At 37.1% G+C, this 22,675-nt stretch overlaps 1 protein-coding gene across 9 annotated transcripts in view; it reads left to right on the forward strand.

The window, feature by feature from the left end:
- Window positions 1-22,675, forward strand: part of UBE3A (ubiquitin protein ligase E3A) — a 53,635-nt gene that overhangs the window by 24,152 nt on the left and 6,808 nt on the right. For all 9 annotated transcript variants that reach the window (XM_065854317.2, XM_071813578.1, XM_065854324.2 and 6 more), the window contains 3 exons: window positions 7,892-8,202; window positions 12,006-13,261; window positions 20,962-21,106. In XM_065854317.2, coding sequence (XP_065710389.2) covers window positions 7,892-8,202; window positions 12,006-13,261; window positions 20,962-21,106 — 1,712 coding nt within the window. The remainder of the gene's footprint in view (window positions 1-7,891; window positions 8,203-12,005; window positions 13,262-20,961; window positions 21,107-22,675) is intronic.

A 22,675-nucleotide genomic window follows, 5' to 3' on the forward strand; every position in this document is an offset into this window, starting at 1 on the left:
ATGTGTGAATTAAATAAAAAGAATCTGCTGGCTCTTTCAGACTCTTATGCAGTAAATTCTTCCATGGATAAGTCTTGCTTATCCCAGGCTTTTCAAATTCTGATTCTGTGCATAATGAACATATCGGTGCCTACTCAGACTTAGGAGTCTTTTTTCCTTAGCATTCATTCAAGTATTTGAATTCTTAAAATCAGCATCTTCTGTCTGCTTCTGTCGCAGATCTGCATTAATTATCAGCTTTGATCACTATAACTTTCTTAAAACCTCTCTAGCACTAAATTACTGGATATTTAATTGTTTAACCATAGGTTGACTTCAATTAATGTATTTTCACTCTCTGTTGTCACATATCAAGGCAAAGGTTTGGGTTATTTGATGTGATGGTTTTCTGTGTATTCATCTTTCCTTCTTTCTGTTTTTGAGAGTGAGATACTTTGTAATTTTGAAATTTCTCTCTCTCTTTTTAAGGTAGTCCAGCAGCCTCCCCATTTAAAGGCTTGTTACAGTTGTATTTGATGCATAATCATCTCACACTGGTGTAGCTTTGATAGCTGGTTTGTTTCTATTGAAAGAATGGCAAAATAAAAATTCTGCAACAGCCTCAAAATATGCTAGAAAACCAAATTACAACCATTGCAAATGTTTGTAATAACTGTATTAGTGTTTCATGATGCATACTTTCAGATGCCATCCTAGTGCCTTCTAGACATAGAATTCTTTAAATTAGTTTCCTCATACCTGAAAACACATCTGATTCCAGATTTTACATTAGAAAATATAACTGAAGCAAATGTATCACAGACCTTGACTCCGTGGAGCTTGGAGAATGCTGTAAATTTAACAGTTAAAAAGAAAGCTTAAAGAGGAGATATTTCTCTATGGAGATACCTAATCCACAAATGCTAGGCTGTTCCTAAACAGGAAACTCAGGTGTTTAAGTCTTACAATCCAGGTTATCTGCACTTAGTTTATGCATGATCATGGTCATCCCTCCAGGACAGTGTTGGGCAGAATGAAGGCATAGTAAAAAAAATGCTACCATGGAAACAGTGCTCTAGAGTTTGTAGTAACTTGAAAACAGCTGTGTGATTGTCCTATTCCTGCACTTGGCTTCTTCAGGTTGTGCAAGAAGAGTACAAGATTGATCATCATTTAGGTCTCTTCTCTGCAGGTCTGTCTTACATGCTTCAATGGTCGGTCCTCTTCTTATATCAGTATTTTCATGTAAATAGGTTCGCTTTTACCATGCTTCTACTGAAACACACCAGTGGTCCAGAAGTAGAGAATCAGAATCAGTGTCTCCATGTTACTGTGTTTTATACTTGACAAATTTCATCTTGTTCAGGAGAGTACAATGTGAAGTTTAATTGTACTTGCTTGAGTGCCAGGACTTCTTTAATCAAAAGAAAGCAACATGGGTGGCACTAAAGAATAAGTATTTTGCTTGATGAGTTTGATAAAATATTAATTATTTGTTTTGACCTGGATATAAGAGACAGACTGAAGGATTCCTGCCAGTATGTGAAGTTAATGCCATTTCATTTCTTTCCAATGAAGACAAAGTTGGTCTCATTGTGGCCTTATAGCCAGTCTGGAGTAGGACTCCTTACATGATAATTTAAAACAAAATTTGGAGAACTCTTGATGTTTTGTGTGGTTAAACTTGATTATGTGGAAGGTTAACAGCTGCTAACAGTTGTGTAGTTTTTTCTTTAAAATATTAAGGATAAGAAATTTGTTGAAAGAGAGTAAGATTTTTGTAAGTTTATAGTCACTCCTGAACTTAGTAATAAATCAATTCCAACAGTAATTCAAGTTACTTTTTCTTTGTAATTAAATGAATTTATGGGCTTTTTTATGAAGGCTGTATTTCTCCCTGCCTTTTCAAAAGACACTGCTTCTGGAAACGTGAGCATAGTATTTAAAACACAGGTATGCCTGCAGTCATTACCATTTACATATGTTGATTGCTTACAATAATTACCTAATAATTGTTTACTCATAATCAGTTATTTAATGGCTTCAGGGCTGTAATGTCTTGGAGAAGGGGGGAATTGGGGATTTTTCCTGAAATTCCTTGGGTCGAAAAGCCAGTGTATAATTGATGCATTGTTTGTCTCTCAGTTTTTTGGTTAATTGAATGTTGGAGGGATTGCAAAAGTGACAGGGCACTGCATGCCTTCTTAGGAAGGACAGATAGGAACCAGGGTATGAAACCAGTTGGTCTATGGAATGATGTTACCTCTGTAGAGTCGTGGAGCTAACAACCTGAAGAGGAAAGAGCTGTAACAAAAGGGTGCTTTTCTAATAGGACTGAAGCAAGGTAATTGGTCTATGAGACAAGATTAAGAGATACATACTGACTGTCTTCTTGACACCCCACCCCCTGCCCCCGGCTGTCTTTCTGCATTGCTCCATAAAGCCAGGACAACTCTTCCCAGGTTCGCCCTTCCTGAGGAAGTGCCACGTCTGACTTTGTCAGCACATGATGTTCCTGGAGGCACAGTGGATCTAGACTACATGGTAGGGAGGGAAGTCCCTTGGCTGAAGCCAGTGTAGTCTGAGGGGCTTCACAGTCTGCACCCCAGCTACCAGAGCCTGCCACACTGGGAAGAACAAGGTCGGAAAAATGCAAAGTCCATGTGCATTTGCAGCTGTACATTCACTGGGGCACTGGTGGCTGAGGTGGGCAAAAGGTGTTACAGCCCTGCTGGAATAGAAGGCTCAGCTTCTGCTCTGAGTGGAGCATCTGGCAGCTTGGTGTGCACACAGCTTCTAAAGGGTCTGTGCAGGCAGTGCTTTTACTGGAAGGTTGTCAGGTTGTCTTCTCTAGTGCTGCTGTTCTTATTCTAACTAAACAGAAGCAGGAAACCAACATGCAAGGTTTGAAACTGAAACTCTCAGAAGGCAGTATTGAACTTCACAAAGGTGGCCCTCCATAACCCACACCTTTTTTTAACAGTTTTTGGTCTGTTGGTCATTTTATTTCCACAGCATAGTATAATTGTTGCAGGTGTATAAGTCTCTTTATGCTCCTGTCTGTTAAGGCATATACTGAAAGTTGTTTTGCTATTAATACTAAAAAAAAAAAAATCCATGTTTTTTGTTTCCTATCCAAAATAAAAACATAATTTTTCCTCTTGCTTCCATGCATATTAATACTTGTTTGGTTGTTTTTGGTTTTGCATTAAGAAAACAGCTTATGAATGTTTTACACTTCTGAATGTCTAGTAGTGCTGTTAAAACAGACCACTTTAAACTTCTGCTTGCTAAGACAGGCCATGTTGGAGCAATATGATACTTCTGTGCAGAATTAATGTAAAAGTTGTGGTGTTCCAAGCAGAAACCATTCAGAAATACATAATTTCATGCTGATAGTTCTAGACAAGTATGAAAACTTCATACAAACTTCTAAAATGTGGGTAAACTTAAAGCAAAAATTATGCATTTATGCAGATATTTTTAACTTCATGCAAGTTTTGAAACTTTGAAGATTCTTTGCTGTGAAGAATTGAGTGTTTCAGATTTTTCTAAAATTCCTTAAGTCTTTAAACATTGGATTTCCTCTGTTGCACAAGCTTCCTTTATGTAGCATTTCTCTGTAGTTTAAGATATTTGGTAAATGCAAGTTAGATGCCGTTACATAGGGACTTTGGACCATGCATTCAGTCCCTTGTTTCCTATGTGGTTTAGACATTCAAAAGTTACTTCACAACCCAAAATGCAGCCCAGTGCACCTTGGCTTAAGTATCTAGAAAGGTAGAGGCTCAGCGGTGGACGTTTGTCGTGATACTCCACAGGTTTGGCAGCATTTTAATTAAAAATGCAGAGTCCTTATTATCTGAAGGATTTTATTAGTTGAAGAACAATTTAAAAGTCTAAAGGAGTTATTTTTCTTTAAATACTAAAAAAGTAAATACTTTTTTTTTTTTTAAAAAGGAAAAATGTGCTTGCAGAATTGTTGGACCTTGGGAAGGAAGATGATGTCTATTTTAGGTGCATCTCCCCCCCACTGAAGTAGCAAGTCTCAGTTGAGGAGGTTATACAAGGTGTGCTGTGTGCCAAGTTACCCCTAAGGGTTAAGGATAGGCCTGTGATATGGCTGTGAAATGTTTACAACTGCAAACACAGCAGTGCGGTTTCATGTTCAGATGTGCAACAAGAGTGCGGGTCTTTGCAAACATATATGCAAGTCAGTCACTGCAACCTTAAGTACACTAGAACCATAGAATCATGGAATGATTTGAGTTGGAAGGAACCTTGAAGATCATCTAGTTCTGACCCCCCTGCCACAGGCAAGGACACCTTCCACCAGACCAGGTTGCTCAGAGCCCCATCCAGCCTGGCCTTGAACACTTCCAGGGATGGGGCATCCACAGCTTCTCTGGGCAGCCTGTCCCAGTGCCTCACCACCCTACTAGAAGGTGTCTTTGTGCTAATGAATGGTAGATTAGTCATTGAGTATTTAAGGGACCAGTTACTCTTTACTAGGTCCCTGTATAAGAACTTAAGGGGAGCTGAAGTCTTCACTGTGTGGTATGAGCTGAGAATTAGAAGGGTGTTTTGTGTTACCTCGCTTGATGAACCAGTTTTAATGCCTCAGAGTTATAACTTTTCTACATAGTGAATGAGCAGGAGAATGTAGAAAGAGATGAAGTTTTCACCTCTGGAGAATGGAGAAGGTATGCTTCACTATTTTCTGAATAATACAGAAGTGTGGGCTTTTGGCACTGGACAGTGACAATAATCTCTCAAGTACCCCAGTGCAGATGTGGTATGGAATATATTTGTTCTGTAGAATCACACTTTGGTTTACTTGGAAATGTGTTCTCAGTAAGTGTTTTCATGAATGGACTTCAGTAAGCATAACTCTTGTGGAAGGCTTGGGAAATTGTTATACTTTCTTAGGTCTGTATCCTCACTTTAAGTTGCCACCTTTTTTATTTAATTAACTGATTTAGTTGAGGCGATACAAAAGTCTGCGGAATAACTGCCAGAGAGAGGTGAAGGAAAATTCTAATACAGTGGTATTCTAGTACTGTTGTACATTGCATTGTTTGCTTCCTTAGTTGATTAAAAAAAAAAATAATCTGACTTTCAGTTGAACCTTCCGTCTCTGATAGAATTTCACAGAACTTGAATCAGTGAGTCTGTAGCTGGGAGTCACAATAAAAATGTTTGTACAAACAACATTATTGTAGGCATGGCACAGTTTGAGAAGTAATTGTTACTTAAAAGTAGGAAGCAAATAAAACTTGAGTCCCTGTTTAGAGACAAGTCTTAGCTTAACCTTGTCTCCTGGCATCTCAGATATGACCTGATGAAAGTGGAGTATTGTTTAATATGATGTGTTGTCAATATATCATGCTTATACATTTAAACAACTTTATTCAAACTAGATGTTACATAAACCAGAAAGATGTGCATGCTTCCTTAAGACTAAGAATTTCTCCAATTTGAAAACATAAGTTTGTTCTTCTTACGGAGTTGGTCAGCTTTTCACAATACCAGCTTTTTATTATATATTTAATCTGAATAACAACTTCAGCTGTTTTAAGTAAATACACACACACCCCTAATATTTATATACTTAGAATAGCTGTGAGAAATAATCCATATAACATTCATAGTTGTATTACATAAGTCAGAAAATTATGGCAAAAAACTTGTGATCTACACGTAGACTGTAATGGAGAAATAAGATGGAAGGAAAATGGAATGAGGAACGATAAAGTTAAAATGATAATGCGTATATGAAACAACAGCCATTTTGTGTGCACTGTAGAAAACATCAGGGAGGGAGGAAAATTAAAGGATCGTTAAGTTTCAACTTTAGTTGGAAAGAGCTTTCATGAAGATAATGCATAGGAGAGACGGCAAGCTGAGTAAATCAAGATGAGTAAATAAGGAGCGTGTGGTGAGACAGGTGACCATAGCTCAGGTATAAAAATTCAATATTAACAAAGAAAGGCTTTCACAATATATACTTAGCTGCTTGCAAATGACAGTATTTCACACTTTAAAACTGAAGGTCTGGAATGATTGAAAGTCAATGATCAAAGCATGAAATCTTGGCGTTCAGAAATAGATGTCTATGAAATCATGTACTCATCTAACCTGTATCAAAACACTGGTGTTTTTTTAAAGCCTCTCTACTAAAAGCTGAAGTATGAAAGACAAGATCAAGAAAACCTTATTTTTATACATATGTGGAGAGAGGCAGGTTTTCCTAAGTCTATGTATAAAAATTGGAGAGGTTAGAACTCTTTCCTTGGATCAGAATACAGCTATTCTCTGTTTATACAGTAGTGGTTTTGATGATATTACTGGCATAGTTTTTTAAAATTTCTGGTCTTCCACCTCTATCTCAAGGTGCCAGGAAAACCTTTCTTTTCAGTTTTTTTTGTCTTGGAATGCACTGGGGCATTTGGAAGGTCGGGTGGATGTTGAGCTCATCTTTTCTTTGTGAGAAATATTTTTTTCCCTAGGACGATGAGATGTAGAAGGGTGAAAAGGAGGGAGCAAAGGTGTTATTGCTGAATAATATATACTCCAATAGTTACTTTCAGAACTTGAGGATTTTTTCCCTTCTGAAGCAGCTGTGTTGAAACTCTGATGCTGTACCAGCCATTATTAACAGATAGGCGCAACAAGTGCTGCATGTTACCCAATGGCTCTAGCTCTTCAGTTCTTGAGTACTTGTTCTGTGCAGAATCTGTGCATGCATCAACACTGGAATAGGCAACTTTAAGTTAGTATCATAATTTCAAATTTAAATCTTGCTTCCCGTGGTATAATTTTTATAGTACTGCATCACTAAAGTTAGGTTGAAAACCTGCATGTTACACCAAATCAAAATGTTTGAAATGTTTCATAGTTTGTTTTTGGTTAATAACTTGTTTTCTCAAGTGAAGGTTTGGGGGTTTCTGTGAAAATGTGGTCAAACATGGTGCTCTTGGTCCTGCATGCAGCTTCTGTCCCAATTACACGCATTTTTCTAGCAATTTCTTTATTATTTGCATGTTTCTGTAATAGTCTGTGACTTTTTTAGTTGGCCAGTTAAATTTTGTGGTGTGTGTATATATAGTACTGAGCACATTGACTTGTATAGCAATACAGTTGTAATTCTTCAAAATGCGTACTTTGATATGTGTAATTGCAGGAGAAAAGTGGGGATTTGGGAAATAGCTGTTTTACAGAACTGTGTACGGTGTTAAGCTAAAGAGAAATATATTCAGCCGTGAGCTCAACTTTAATCCTGGTTTTGTCAGAAGTTTAATTAACCAAGGAATATTTTTCCTGTGAATTTAAATACACTAAATATCTGATAACTTGGTCATCTGGAATCTTGTTAAAAATAGTTTAGATTTTTAGATGTTTTATATCCTACTGGTGTAGTATTGATAATATTATTAAATATGTGCCTGGACCATTTGGATTTCATACCTTTTCCGTCTATCAGTGGCAACTATACCTCAGTACTATACATTGGACTCAGTCACCTGTATGAGATCCAGTTCTTCTTCACTTCACTTGCAGCCTTGCTTTGCATATAAATTGCTCTATTTTTCAGTGTCAATGGAGATTGTTCAGAACTGAACAAGATTGTACTCACTATAACACTAGGATGTAAAGCTGAAAACTGTACATAAAGGGGATTTACCTTTCACTTACATAGGACACACAAAAAAAATGTGTGTTAAATAGATTTGCATTTATCGAGATGAAAATAATGTATTTAAAAAAAAAAATCTCCTGATGTGTCCTCTCTGACACAGAAATCTTGTGTTTCAGTGCCTGACTAATCTCTGCCTTGCTGATGCTTTTGAATGAGCTTTGTATGTGAAAGCTCTACTAATCCTTGTACTTACTGTTTGAATGTTTGCTACAGGAAGCGAGCAGCTGCAAAGCATCTAATAGAGCGCTACTACCACCAGTTAACTGAGGGCTGTGGAAATGAAGCCTGCACGAATGAATTTTGTGCTTCCTGTCCAACTTTTCTCCGTATGGATAACAATGCAGCAGCCATTAAGGCCCTCGAGCTTTATAAGATTAATGCAAAACTCTGTGATCCTCATCCCTCCAAGAAAGGAACGAGCTCAGCTTACCTAGAAAACAATTCCAAAGGTGCCCATAACAATTCCTGCACTGACAGAAAAATGAACAAGAAGGAACTGCAAGGCCCAAGAGATGACTTTAAAGGTAAGATGTTATTTTAGAATTTGCCTAAAAGAAAACACTTCATATGCATGACTATAAGGCTACAGAATTCAATGTGGTGGTGTTCTGCTGACTTCTTAAGTAAAATACAATACTGGGCTATCAAATACTTTACTATGGATTCTGAAAAATGGCTGAGTTGATGCTGAACATTGATTCCCAATCTGTACATTTACCACATCTGTGTTAAAATCCATGTGCATTTGTTGTGTTCTGAGGTTACTGGGTTTGCAAATATGGAGAGGTTTTTTTAAGTGCTGTTGTACAGCTGCTTTAGTTTTGCTAGTTTCATAACTTTTCTGTAGTTAATGAGTTAGAATCTGGAATTAAAGTGTAACTTTTCTATGTTAAGAAACTTAACAGAGGAACAAAAAATGATACAGTGGATAACAGGCAATATATCTACCAAGCTAAAAGAAGTTTAAGCAAAGTGGTTTCTAAGACAGTATACAAAAATTAAATACTGTTCTGTATGTCGTTTTTAAGTTCTGTTTAGCTTTTCAAACTCTCTAGAGTAGTAAATACATACTAGAAGAGTAATTTTTGTTGTGAAAACCTGTGGTGCAAGCAGAAATCACAAGCTAAATGAAATTCAAGCCATTAACCTTTGAGCAGATGTTTTTAAGTATCGTTGCAGTAAGTGGTATAAACAGAGTTCAGATTCATTCATTTTAGCTAAAGATGGGGAAACTGTTTACAGCAAAGAATTAAAAAACCCAACAGAATCAGCTATAAACATAGTATTGTGTTACAAGGGACCTAAGGTGCTCTAGTCAATACCTGCATAAGTTTGTTCTTTATCTGGTGGAAGGATAAATTTGTCCCCAAATTATTTATGATCTGAGTAAGCAAAGATGAAAACAGTAGGAAGGGGAAAGGAGAGTCAGTAGAGTGCTAGATGGGTAAGAGGCACATTAGGTCTTTTTTGTGATTTGTTTCTTGATTTTGTGTATTTTTAATGGAGGTGTGCAGGTACAGGATTTTCCTCTTTCTCTCCAACACCACTGTCCTTTCTCCCCAAGACAGGTATGTAAGAGGTTTCTCAACTTATCTCAGAGGCTGTCTGTTTAAAGCAGTGACTCAGACTCATCTGTTGTGGCATCAGAAGCATTGACCTGTCTTTGTGGCTGCATGGACAGAGAGCACGATGTGTTCTTAAAGCCCATCTGAGACTCTTAGTTATCTTTGGAATTGGATGATGTCTAAGGAATGTAGTGCTGAAATTTTCTTAAGGTCTACCTGTAGCAACTGGGAAAACTGCAATTAAGTTTGAGAAAGTCAAGGAAAAGGATGTGCAACTTGCTTTTATGCTTGATATAGGATTGAAGAGTTCTAAATAAGTTGAAAGAAATGTCCTCCAGAAAGAATTATTTAAATTACTTTTCTGCAGTGCTAAAACTACTACCTTTGGGGAGAAAAAAAATGTGTCTGGAGGCCATGGTCAGCATCTCAGTAATATCTTAGATGGGAGTCCTAAAAGAGGAAGGAAATAGAGAAATTGCAAATACATAAAAAGCATGGGTTACAAATGTAGTCATATGTAGAGAGAGCCATTTCAAAATCAGTGTTTTAATTACCTGGAAAACTTTTCAGCTTTGATCACCAAAACATTAAACTGGGAACAGAGAAGGTCAGTGGACAGGCAGTGAGCACACAATCGTAACAAAGCTTCCCTAAGAAAAAATGAAAAGTTAATTCGTAATTTGGGTAATTATGGAGTGTGGTGTTGGCAATTTCTCGATCAGATGCAGTCTTTCTGACAGTCAAGAATCAGTGCTAAAGTTTGAGGAGAGTGCATGTAAAAACTCACATATCAGACATAAGTCAGCTAAAATTGCCATGAGTTGGAACGCTTCACCTATGTTTATTTTCCTCCAGCTGTTCTCTCTGCTATGAGGTGAAAATGGTGCAGACCCTTATGACAGCTCAGTTAGTGGGTGGTCACAGGTTATGACTTAAAACTGTTATGAAACTGCTAATGTTAATACTAAAAGTTTTCACTGGAAGTAGCACATAAGTTCCTTAAATACTACAAACCTTAAGAATGACTAGGGAGTTCATGTTGTAAGTATGGAAATCTGAAATGTGTTATTGTTAGATTGTTTACTCTTACTGATAATTTTTATGCTATTAATAAGCTCTGCAGTCCAGTATCAGTGAACTTCAGGCTGTGGTCCTCATTTTGAGGAGCTGTGTGGCATGGAACAGCATCTGTATCAGCAGCCAAATTTCTTTTAGACAAATTTGTTTCCTGAGGATCTACTGCAGCAAATAAAAATAGGAGATGTTGCACTAAGCTTGAATCTCTTCATAGTATTTTCAATACTGTTTTTCCAATAGGACAGATTTTAGTTTTGAAGCTTTTTCACTGCCTTCAGATTGGCTGGAAGTCAGTCTCAGTAGCATGACATAAGCTTAATCTTTCTTGTGTTAAATGTACTCTGAGAATAGCTTTGGGGCTCTATGAAAATCAATAGGTTGTCTTTGCATCATTTATTTTTTATTTGTAATTTAATGACTGCTTGGAATGAATGTTAGTGTAGGCAATCGTGTTTCAAAATACTTTAACATATGACTGTATTTATTAAAATTACACACTTCTTTCTGCAGAAGTAGTAGTTCTAGCATGGCTGGTGAATAAAGTGCTGTGATGCGTTGGTTTTTTTTTTTTTTAGATCTGTAGAGATGCTATTAAACAGATTCAGTCTTAGTTTTAAACTGTGTGTCAGGTCAGAAGAATCTGCTTGAACTAGAACATCTTTTCAGGGTCTGATCATGTGGTAATCCTACTCTAAATCATCATCTGATGTGAAAGCAACTTTGGGTTCTGTTCAAGAAGAAGTGTAGAGCTATAAATATTTTCTTATTCTCTTTTATAAAGAAGAAGATTTCAAATAACAAATGAACCACCAAATAACTTGTTTTCATATCAAGGGTTTGGAGGGGGGCACAGAGAGGTATTTGGAGCCCATGCAGGTGATGGATGTAAATCAACTTGTTCATCTGAATAGCATGCTGATGAGTATACTCAAATTGTTTATCCCAGTCAGGCCTAATGTACAAAGAAATAACTCATGTGCCCAATTGTGTGTGTAACTTAGAAACATTATTGTGTTTTTTGGGGGAGGGTTTTCAGGCATGTTTAGTATAAAAAACAGTTGCAGAGACCATTAAAAATAGAAACAAAAATCTTATATTCAATTAATATACAACAAAACAAATTACTGAATCTTCAAGATGTGTTTTTAAGGGAGAGTGTGTGAAGTCCATATACATGTGCTATGTTTGAAAAAATAGGTTGATACACTTTAGTTTGTGTATAGTTTAATGATTTATGCATTAACTGCAGATTTACCAGAAGACTGTATTATCACACAGTCTTATTAATTAAGCCTTTTAAAGTTTAAACATTTTACTGATTGATTTAGTTGCTGCTCTTTAGATCTTTTAATACTGTTAACTACCAAACGTAGTTAATTGGCTAAAGACTGGTTTTACTATTGAGTGTGTTCTCTGATCGACATCCATCGATATCCATGAATAAAGTATTTTACAAAATCATAGTGAGTGAAATCATGATTCTTCATGCTAATGAAATTATAAAGTATCTTGTCTTGAATTTATCCAGCACAGACACTGTTTTTTCCACTGTTAATGATGATACAATACAGAGATTTCTTGAGTAGGGCGAATCAGAAGTATTCTCTCTTTAATGGTTATCTTAATTAACTGTATTCTCTTTTCAGTGGTTATCTTAATTAAATTCATACTTTATCTTTTTATAGATGTGACTTTTCTAACAGAGGACAAGATATATGAAATTCTTGAACTATGTCGAGAGAAAGAGGATTATTCCCCTTTAATCCGGGTGATTGGGAGAGTATTTTCTAGTGCTGAAGCGTTGGTACAGAGTTTCCGAAAAGCCAAGCAGCACACCAAGGAGGAGCTCAAGTCTCTTCAAGGGAAGGATGAAGACAAAGATGAAGATGAAAAGGAAAAAGCTGCCTGCTCGGCTGCTGCTATGGAAGAAGATTCAGGTGCATCATCATCTTCATCATCAAGAATAGGTGATAACACACAGGGAGATAATAACCTCCAAAAACTAGGCCCAGATGAAGTCTCTGTAGATATTGAAGCAGTCAGACGGGTCTATGATAGATTACTTTCTAATGAAAAAATAGAAACTGCCTTTTTAAATGCACTTGTGTACTTGTCACCTAATGTGGAATGTGACTTGACTTACCATAATGTGTACTCTCGGGATCCTAACTATCTGAATTTGTTTATTATTGTTATGGAGAACGGCAATCTTCATAGCCCAGAATACCTGGAAATGGCTCTACCGTTGTTTTGCAAAGCAATGAGCAAACTACCCCTTGCAGCTCAAGCAAAACTGGTCAGATTGTGGTCTAAGTACAGAGCAGACCAAATTCGGAGAATGATGGAAACATTTCAGCAGCTTATTACTTACAAAGTCATAAGCAACGAGTTCAATAGTCGTAACCTAGTGAATGACGACGATGCTGTCGTTGCTGCTTCAAAGTGCTTGAAAATGGTTTACTATGCAAATGTAGTGGGAGGGGATGTGGATACAGATCATAATGAAGAGGAAGATGAAGAACCCATCCCAGAATCAAGTGAACTAACTCTTCAAGAGCTGTTGGGTGAGGAAAGAAGAAATAAAAAAGGTCCTCGAGTGGACCCACTGGAAACTGAACTCGGTGTTAAAACTATAGATTGCAGAAAACCACTTATCCCTTTTGAAGAATTTATTAATGAACCACTGAATGATGTTCTAGAAATGGACAAAGACTACACTTTCTTCAAAGTAGAAACAGAAAATAAATTCTCTTTTATGACCTGTCCCTTCATATTGAATGCTGTTACCAAGAACCTAGGATTGTATTATGACAATAGGATCCGGATGTACAGTGAAAGACGCATAACTGTGCTCTACAGCTTAGTTCAAGGACAGCAGCTCAACCCGTATTTGCGGCTTAAAGTGAGACGTGATCACATCATAGATGATGCTCTCGTCCGGGTAAGTCATGCAACAACATGGAACATAGGTTTGTGGTTTTTACTAGTGCAAACTACGTGGGCTTTGACTAACTGAAAAGGACTGTGTGTGAGTGCAGTGTCATATGTATTAGATTTCCTCTAGAAGGAAACTCAAATAGCTTTACCACCAAAACCCAGTTCTGAGTGTGCTGCTGAAGATTTGGGTGTTCAGCAGAACAACTTCTACTTGGAATGGTTGCAGACTTAAATGTTGTTACAGCTTTAATGGTAAGAGTGACCAACTTCTGTTGCAGTACTTTGTCCCATGGACTGTCTTGCGTCATCTTCTGATAGTAAAGCTTTTCAGGTGGAAGTTGGAATTAAAACCATTCAGTTGTGTACTCTTCTCGTGGACTTCTGAACTTCTGGATATAAAGTATGCGGAGTGACTACATGATAAGTAGAACTTATTGCTTCTCTAAGCACTGTTGCAATGTGGTGCAAATACTGATATGACTGAGAAAGGAGAAGACAGACCTCTTAGTACCTGAAATCTGTGAGAGCAGCTTGTTTCTGAATGTGCTGGCTTCTTAAAGTAAAACTTAAAGCCATTTGTTCACATTTTGGAAAGGTGGGAGTTGTACAGGATACAAATTATAAAGGCTACTTCACAGTAAGCTTTTCCCCATAAATTTAGTTTTAAAGCTTGTTGCTGAAGAACCACACAGGTATTTGGAGATGCTCTAGGGAAAGTACCTGGTTTTGCCTCTTAACCAACCTGTTACTTCTGGTTAAATTTGGTTACTTTAGCTGCTGCTGAAGATCAGTCGTGAGAGCCCTAAATGAGCTTCTGCCTTGATTTTTCTGTGTACCTATGAATTTCCAGATGGGTTAGCTACTTTATGGGAATTGCTGATATTACTACGATTTATCAGGGAAAACTCTTGTCTCTGGTATCAATAGAAAAAATAAAATTGTAATGCAGAGATGGCTTCTGTCTATAAACCAAATTTTATACTAAGCAAATGAGGAATATACTGGTTTAAGATTAAAGCCTGCTTCCTGTAATTTCACTACCCATCAGACTTACAGTTATATCCAGTGATGTTTTGTCACGTTGATGTAATGGAGTTTATTTCCTTGACTGTTCAGTTTTGGGATACATAAATGCTGGAAAAAAGGGAGGGATAGTACTATCTCTTTAGGAGGGGAAGGGCTAAAAGAGGTTAAGAGCTAGTTTTAGGGACGTGTTAATTTTAATGCCAATTCCAGCAGAGAGGAAAATCCATAAATATGAGAAAGGCACTCTTTCACATATTGCTTGTGGTGGAAAGAAGTTGAAATCTCTGGGGACCAAAAAAAAAAAAGTCTAGTATTGCTTAGAAAGCCCATGGACAGCATCAAGTTGGTGCAGCTGCTACATCACAACAGGACCACAGCAGTCACTGCTGTGCATGCTCTTGGTCTGTTGGAAATTTAGGTAATTTAAATCAGATTAAGCTCAAACATACGAATTTAAATGATGATGCACTTGAAGCAGGCCTTGCACAGCCTAGCAGTCTACGAGTACATGTTGAGCAGTTGCCATGGATCCTCTTAGGGCAGTTAATTTAAGGTGTCAGAATTTGCTGAATTACGGCGATCTATCAAAGCCCCAAAGGAGAGTAGGAATTTTAAACTGTTTGTTCTGGGCCAGAAAATAAAGGAAAAAGATAAAACTGTTCTAAAGTAACCTGAGCTGAACTGTAGTGTTCATCAATGAGACAAAGTACAGCCCAGGCATTTCTTGAAAGTGCAAAATAGATTATATTCAGTAAAATGGGAATGAATGAATGCTCACCATGCTAGCTGGATGAAGGGAGCTGTATGCACCACTTCCAACAGATGAAACAAGGTAGCTGTTGTGAGATGGTGCGGACTTAAAGAAAATTGTCTTGATAAATGTATGTAGAGGGTACAGAAGTCACCTTTTAAATATTGATGTGTTTTAACTGATGATATGAAGTATCACTGCTCAAGGAAGAGATTTTTAAATATTACTGAGGAAATGTTATGATTTAAGAAAGGAGCAAATAGAACAATACAATGTCCTTGTTTAATATGGTGTGCCTATATTTCTTTCATTTGTTTCTTCTCATTTTAATATCAAAAAGGATGCAATAGAAGTATATTTTAACAGTTCAGAGTCTCTTCAAGAGAGAGATATATAAAGAGATAATGAAGTCCCCTGAATGGTAAAAAACATGATAGAGAGGACATGAAAGATGGTGTGGAGAAGTTGAATGGGAAATACTGTTTTTCTCAAATACTGTTATCAGGAAGCAGGCTTAACATAAGCAAAAGGACATATTTTTTTTACCCACTCTGTACTTAAAGTTACAGATGTCTTTACCCAGAACTTGTAGTTCTTTGTGAAAAAAAGATCCATCAAAAGGTAAAAGGCATTACAGGCATTTTGTTGTGACCCACACACAAACATCAGGAAGTCCTGAAGCTGCAAGTCGTCTGGTAGCTGGAAAAGTATTGTGGGGAAAATACTGTTCCACACTGTCATCTTGCCATTTCTTCAGCAAGTGCCTGATCTTTTGAAAAATTGTGTGCTGTTATTAAAAGGTACTTCTCATAACTGGTTGGGAAGTGATTTTAGTAATTTTCACAATTTGTTTCCACTTCCTGCTTGGTGTGAAATAGATCTGGAGGAAGATATTCAGTCTTATGCCCTAATCCTTAAAGTGGCTTGCTCTGTCTCCGATTGTAGTCAAAGATGGGTACCGTGTGCTTCTGTAGCAGCACTGACAGCATCAGACCTAAGCGAAAGCTACATTATATGAGTTTGCATCAGTTTTATGCATAGTATTGAACTTTTTTGGAAGGGTCTCACTGAAAGCTGTCAGATGTTGCCAGGATAATAGTCTACAGTAGTAAAAGCATATTCTTAGATCTGTTCAGTGGTAAAATGTTTCCAAACATGCTTCAATTACAGATAAGTAATTAGGATCACTGATATTCTTACCCTTGAATTGCATTTTTTACTTCTGGTGTTTGAACACTTACAGACTTGTTTGAATTGTAAGTAACAACATACTCATGTCACTAGACCTGTGTCTTTACAGAACCACCAGTGCAGACTTTTTTAACTATATGGAATGACTAACTTCCTGATAAAAACGTTTTTTCAGAAATACTGATTAAAATGAGGTTCTGATGAGCTTATTCATATTTTCCTTATTGATGTTGGCTATTTTGGAAGCAAATATTTTTACCAGCCTTCATGATTTCTATTTGCAAATGGACTAAGTACTGGTTCTTGTCTGCTAGTAAGCTAATTCAGTTATCTCTTATCAATACTTAGTATTTAAACTCGTAGAGTTAAACTTCTCACTTTTTGGGACTACATTAAAACAAATCTGGGCACCGGTAAGTGATTTTTTTTTATTATTATTACTGTAGGATTTTTCTTATTGAGCATTTGAAGCAATACCTTTTAAATATCTTTGAAGCAGTAATTTGTGTAAAGTTGCTTATTAAGGGAATCGTTCTTCACCCTGGAACACATCTATGCAAAGATTTTATTTACCAATTCATTGTTCAAATTCTTTGAATGTATGAAACTTGCATCAGAAACTTATTTTTCATGGGTTTTAATGGAAATAGATTTAATGAAACTTGTTTTCTTTGTATTAATGCTGAATGCATGCTTATTTGTATGTATGTTAGTTTGAGAAGTCACCAGGAGGTGGGATGGTATGTTGGAATTGAAGTGTTAATCCCTGCTTTTATTAAGGAATCCTTACATTTGGGAGTTGGTAGCTCAATTTGTAGTTCCTGAAAGCAGTTAACGTGCTTTTTTTGTGTCTGTCAGGTTTAAGAGGTTAGCTGTCCTCCTGCTGAGTCATGTTACGTGAATGTGGTAGTAATGAAACTAATTTATGCTTAAATCCATTCTTCTGCCTTTTTATTTCCCTTTCATCCCCTTCGTCTGAGTTTATTCTCCCTCCGCTCTCCCCGTGCCCCAGGTGGTATGTGGATTTATTCTCAGGGAGCAGTAATTTAAAGTGTGTGAGTCATGACATGCAAGTTCTGCAAGTGAGGCTGTGGTGGACTTCTTCAGCAGAGTCTGGCTGGTGCTTGCTCACAAATTAGAAAGCCACTTTGGCAAATTTCACGTAGAGTGTAGACAACTGGCCAGCCACAAGCCTCTCCTGCTTCAAAATGACTCTGCTAAATATATTGATGAACTAAAACAGTTACATGACAACTGAAGCCAGTAGGTAGTTTTTCTCATAGTGTATTAGCAACAAGGTACAAAAGGAGCTTTGAGGTTGTTTTAGACTAAATCCGTATGTGTGTTGAGTTGAAATTCATGGCACTAGTGTGCCTTGGTTGCATGCAGAATGTGCCTGTCTGATACATGCGAGCTCAGCTGGCAGGCGTATGCATGAACCATAAAGCACAGCTTGAGAGTGCTGTTGAGTCACTTTTTAAGTATTAACTCACATACCATTTTGCAGAAAATGTAGCGACCGACTTATGTCATGATGTGTCACTGGTAGTTGTTTGTCATTTTTGCCTTCTAGCATAGAAGGTATTCCTGACACTGCCTTAAAGAGGACTTTGTTTCATTGTTAGAACTAGAGGGGTTTTTTGATCACTTAACTAAATAGAAATTAACTAGTTCAGTTACTGTCAATTTTGAGAAGGTAAACTCTGGTGTTACATTAAGCTTTTAAACTTCGTCATATTTCTCTCACTTAGTGGAAGATTCCTGTCTCTCAGAAAAGAACCGTGTTGTTATGTAAGCAAATTAAATCATACAGTCTCTTATGCTGTGCCCCAATATTATGTTTCAGCCAGCAAAATACAGATATTCTTTATAACATTGTCTCAGCTTTCAGCTTTTCAGTTCATAGATACTCAGTTTTTGATGCTGCTGCTTCAGAGGTGCCACACATGCTTTCTGGGAAGTCCCTGGAAAATGTAATGACAACTTTGTCTGCTTGACCACTCAGACCATTTTACCTTCTAGCTTCCAGCAGCATCTGTGACATGACTAAGGCAGCTCTTTTACAAAAAAAGGAAAAGAAAAAAAATATAATTAAAACAAACAAACAGAAGAAACCAACAACTCTTCTAAACTGACATTCATATTTCCTTTCTGTAGAAACACTGCTACATGCTGCAGCTCTGCTAAAAGTCAGTGCCTCTCTACTATCATGACTAATGCTGTGTTTTCCACCGAGTTCCAGTTTTCTTGTGAAGCATCAGTGTTGAGAGATGCAAATGGTCAAAGGAGCAGCTAAATCTGAAACCTTCAGTTGAGCAGCTTAGCAACATTGTCCTAGCTACAGAATCTACTTCAAGGAACATCAGGCTTTGACTCAAAATACTTTCTCTTTGGTAATCTCTGTCTGACTCACTCACAGACATCCAGTGCACTGTTCCAATCTGCCCAGCTGGCATTGCTCAACTACGAGTGTTTCCTTCCCCTTTTTTAATACTGCGTATCTGTTACATCACTCATTGCAGCATTGTTCTCAGCCAAAAATAAATATTTTGAAACATTTTTTTAAGTGCTCTATGTGTATAAATGTGAGCACTGTCCTTAGTAGAAGTGTAAAAGCTCTCATGTCATAGGAATACACCATGACAAAGGGTTGCATTCCCAAAAGAAATGCAGAGGCAATACTTGCTTTCTCAGAATGCATCAAAATTCATAAAACTTGTAAAAACTTGGTAACATTACAAAGCCAACCGAGTCATGACTGGGGAGAAAAAAGGAAAACATTATTAGTGCCAGTTTTAAGTAGAAGGGATTTGAATAGGAGAACTTCTGTCTGTCCAGCACATATATAACCTGTACTTACAGTCTTAAAATAAATGCTACTTCTCTGTTTTTAAAAGGTCTTGGTTATATCTGGCACATGGCTTAAGGTCCATTGTCCTCCTATTCAGGAATAAATTTTTTTTTACATATCTGTAAGACACATAATTTTAATATTTACATGGAAGGCAAGATGCAAAACTACACTTACGGGAAGCATCTGATGAGAGTACCAGTGGGGAACTGCAGCAGGTTTTTGCTGCAGAAGTATTGTTGATAAAATACAGTGAATTTCAAAGAAGAAATGCTATTTGATCTCTTTAGGTGCAAAAATAGTTGCAAATGATATGGAAAGGATACCAGATGCTTTATGTAGTACATAATTAAGTTTTACAGTTAATCTTGTAATTTAATACATATATCTCAGTCAGCTAATCTGGCATACCCTCATTATTGGGATCTTCATGACCTGTCTCCATTTTTCTGACTGAGCTTTACGTGCTATGGAGTTACACCCCTTCTCTTCCTGATACTGATTTTCAATCCCAGTTAGTGCAATACTTTCTCCACATGCTCCTTTTGTATGAGGAGCTTCAAAGTGTTCAGACCTGTTCTGCTGGGCCTCTGAGCTCTGTCACTCATCTGCCCCTGCTGTCCTGCTTGGAACAGGCCTGCCTGACTTGGCAGCTCCCAGGAGAAAGTGACTCTTCATGAGTTGATGGTGTCTTTACTGCTGCCTTTATCCTCTCTGTTCTGGACCTGTTTTCCCATACACTTCAGTAGTAAAATTTTGGGACATAAAGCATGTGTTGACGTGTGTGTGGATAAGGTAAGGTAGAGTAGTGAAATAAAAAGAAATGGTTCAGCATGTTAAGGACATCTGCTGGAAAGTATAGATTGTGTTAGCCCGGATTAGAGGCAAAGCTCACCAGTAATGTGGGCTTGGTAGAGGAATGTGCAGATCCATCTGTGCCTTGCTTTACTGCTGTTGAGTTTTCTTTGCCATGTAGGCATGTTTAATAGCTGCAAGATATTCTTGGATAACTTTTGATTTACTGAAGGGATACATTTTTGTTGGAAGAAAGTGAAAGACCTGTAATGACCTCTATGTAGACATGAAACCCTTTCCTATGAAAAGTCACAACTTCTATTTGACATTAACTGAATTTTCACTTTTGTTGAAGCAGAGCAGTAGATCTGTTGAAAGGCACTGAAGAAACTCAAGGAAGAGATTTCTGAGACTTATTCATTAGGGTCAAGAGAAAAGGGGATTGATTTCACTGTAATATTGGTGTCTTTATTTCTGTGGGTGGTGGGATTGTGTTTGTTTTGTTTGGGGCTTTGTTTGTTTTGTGTTTTGTTTTGGGATTGTTGTTTGTTTTGTTTTCCTTCCCCAGCTCTTTGTCTGTGAGATGCAACTACTTGTCAAAAGCTTGTCTTCTGCCTTTCGCTGTAAATTATCACATAAAGGTTCTGAAAATGTATCTGTATAATCCCTTCACGAAACTGTTTGTTGTCAAACATGTAGATCATATTGCAGTCTCTCTTCATTGTCAGATGAATTTAATTACCCTGGTAATACATCTTGTTTTCATGCTGTTTTCTGTTAATTTTGTGCAACACAATGCTAACTTATTTTAAATAATTACTTGAAAGAATAGAAATGGAAAAGGCTAACAGACTTAACTGGCCAACAGATCAGATCCTGCGGTAAGTTTCTTGCTGCATTAATCCCCAAGTTCTAATAAGAGCTTAGAGTGATTTAGCATTACTATTGGTTTGTGATATTTTACTGTTGTGAATATACTTGCTTTCTTCTTAGGTTTGGAGAGTAGGTTTGATTTCATTATTTAATACTCATTTGGCTCTTCAAGTAAACAGTTTTACTGATGAAATACTTGTATCTGTTCACTCAATAGCTAGAGATGATTGCCATGGAAAATCCTGCAGACTTGAAGAAGCAATTGTATGTTGAATTTGAAGGAGAGCAAGGGGTAGATGAAGGAGGTGTTTCCAAAGAATTTTTTCAACTGGTTGTGGAAGAAATCTTCAATCCAGATATTGGTATGTGTTCTAATAATTTACTAATTTATCGAATTTTTCCCATGAAAGCTTGGACCAGATGATCTTTCAAGGTCCCTTCCAGCCTGGGCTGCTCTGTGTTTATGCAGTGCCTTTGTACATCTGCTGCTGCTTCTCTCTGAAGTTCTCCAGGTTTCTTGGTGATCACAAGAGTACTTGACACATTGATGTTCACTCATCAGTCATCCGCATAAGGAGGAATGATGAAAGAAGTAACTGTATAGTTAGTGAAAGCCTGTTTAGATATAAATCAGTAGTATAGGGTTTCTTTGCAGGGTTCCTTTGTTTGTTCTCTCACCTTTCTCCTCACTTTGCTTTGTGACTAGCTCCTAGAATTAGTAATCAAACCAAAGAGGAAGAGCTTCTGCAGTAAAACCAGAGTAGGACTATGGTGAGTTTTTGAGTTACTTCCTCCCCTTCCTCCAGCTTAAAAAATCTGATAGTCTCAGTTCTTCTAATGATTTCATGGAAAAGGGGTTACAGATCCAAAGTGTGGCAGTAATGTCAAATTGGTTGGAGTTACTTAATAACTAGGAGTAATTTGATACATTGGAGCCAAAGCTTTATATTTGTGTTTAAACAGTCACCTTTCTATCTTACTGCTTTTTTCCCTTGCTACCTGCACCAGCCTTTTATGCTTCTATCTCACAAATGCAGGAACATCCTGCTTTTAATATGCAGCTTATCTCCTCTGAAAAGATTAAAATGTTTTTAAATGTTAATACTTTGTGTTAGAATGGAAATGAGACTGACCAGGTTTCTATACTAATTTCATGGTTTATGTGAAGTGTGATGTCACATGGTAGTTCCTGTAACGGCTGCTGTTAAAAAGCTCAACAGCTTACGTGCATTAGTTAATTTGGGTTCACTGAACTGTTTTAAGACAGACAGGTGTTGCTCTTGGTTTTGTGGCTTAGAAAATTGATTAAGAAACTCAAATTCATTTTGACTGGGTTAAAGGAGAAGGGCCCAGAACTAGTAACAGAATTTGAACCTTGGCACATGCCTTTCACTGTACACAAGCCAGTTTTTGTAGCGAGTGTACAGATCCTCAGACAAGTTTTACTCACTCTGAAAAGTTCTAGGAACTTGGAGAGACTTGATATCTGAATTAGCAAGGTTACTTGGAATAAATTAGAGTATGGCAAAATAAGGAAGTCTTAGTACTTTAACTGACAAAGTTTATTTCCAATGTGAAATGTGGTTTTGACCTGAGTTTACCTAAACAGAAGTTGTGTGGGGTGCCTACATTGAAATACTCCTGTTTAGTATTTGAAGTCAGATTCAGCTGAGATTCAGCCAGTGTATATATGCTCCCTGTGTGTGAAGATGGGTAATAGATTAGATGTGCATGCATGTTTTAAATGTTACTTCTCTATTCAAAATATAAAAACATATGTACAATTTTTGTTTTTATATCAACTTTGAAAAAAATAGCATTTATTTGCTTTTGCAATAAATGTCTAAAGCAGAAAATGTAGCTTGCTTTCACAGTCTTCTTTTGCACCTGTTAATATGCACTGCAGTAGAACAGTTTACACACCATATAAA

This window comes from Patagioenas fasciata, chromosome 1 (genome assembly GCF_037038585.1).
Source record: "Patagioenas fasciata isolate bPatFas1 chromosome 1, bPatFas1.hap1, whole genome shotgun sequence".
NCBI lineage: Eukaryota > Metazoa > Chordata > Aves > Columbiformes > Columbidae > Patagioenas > Patagioenas fasciata.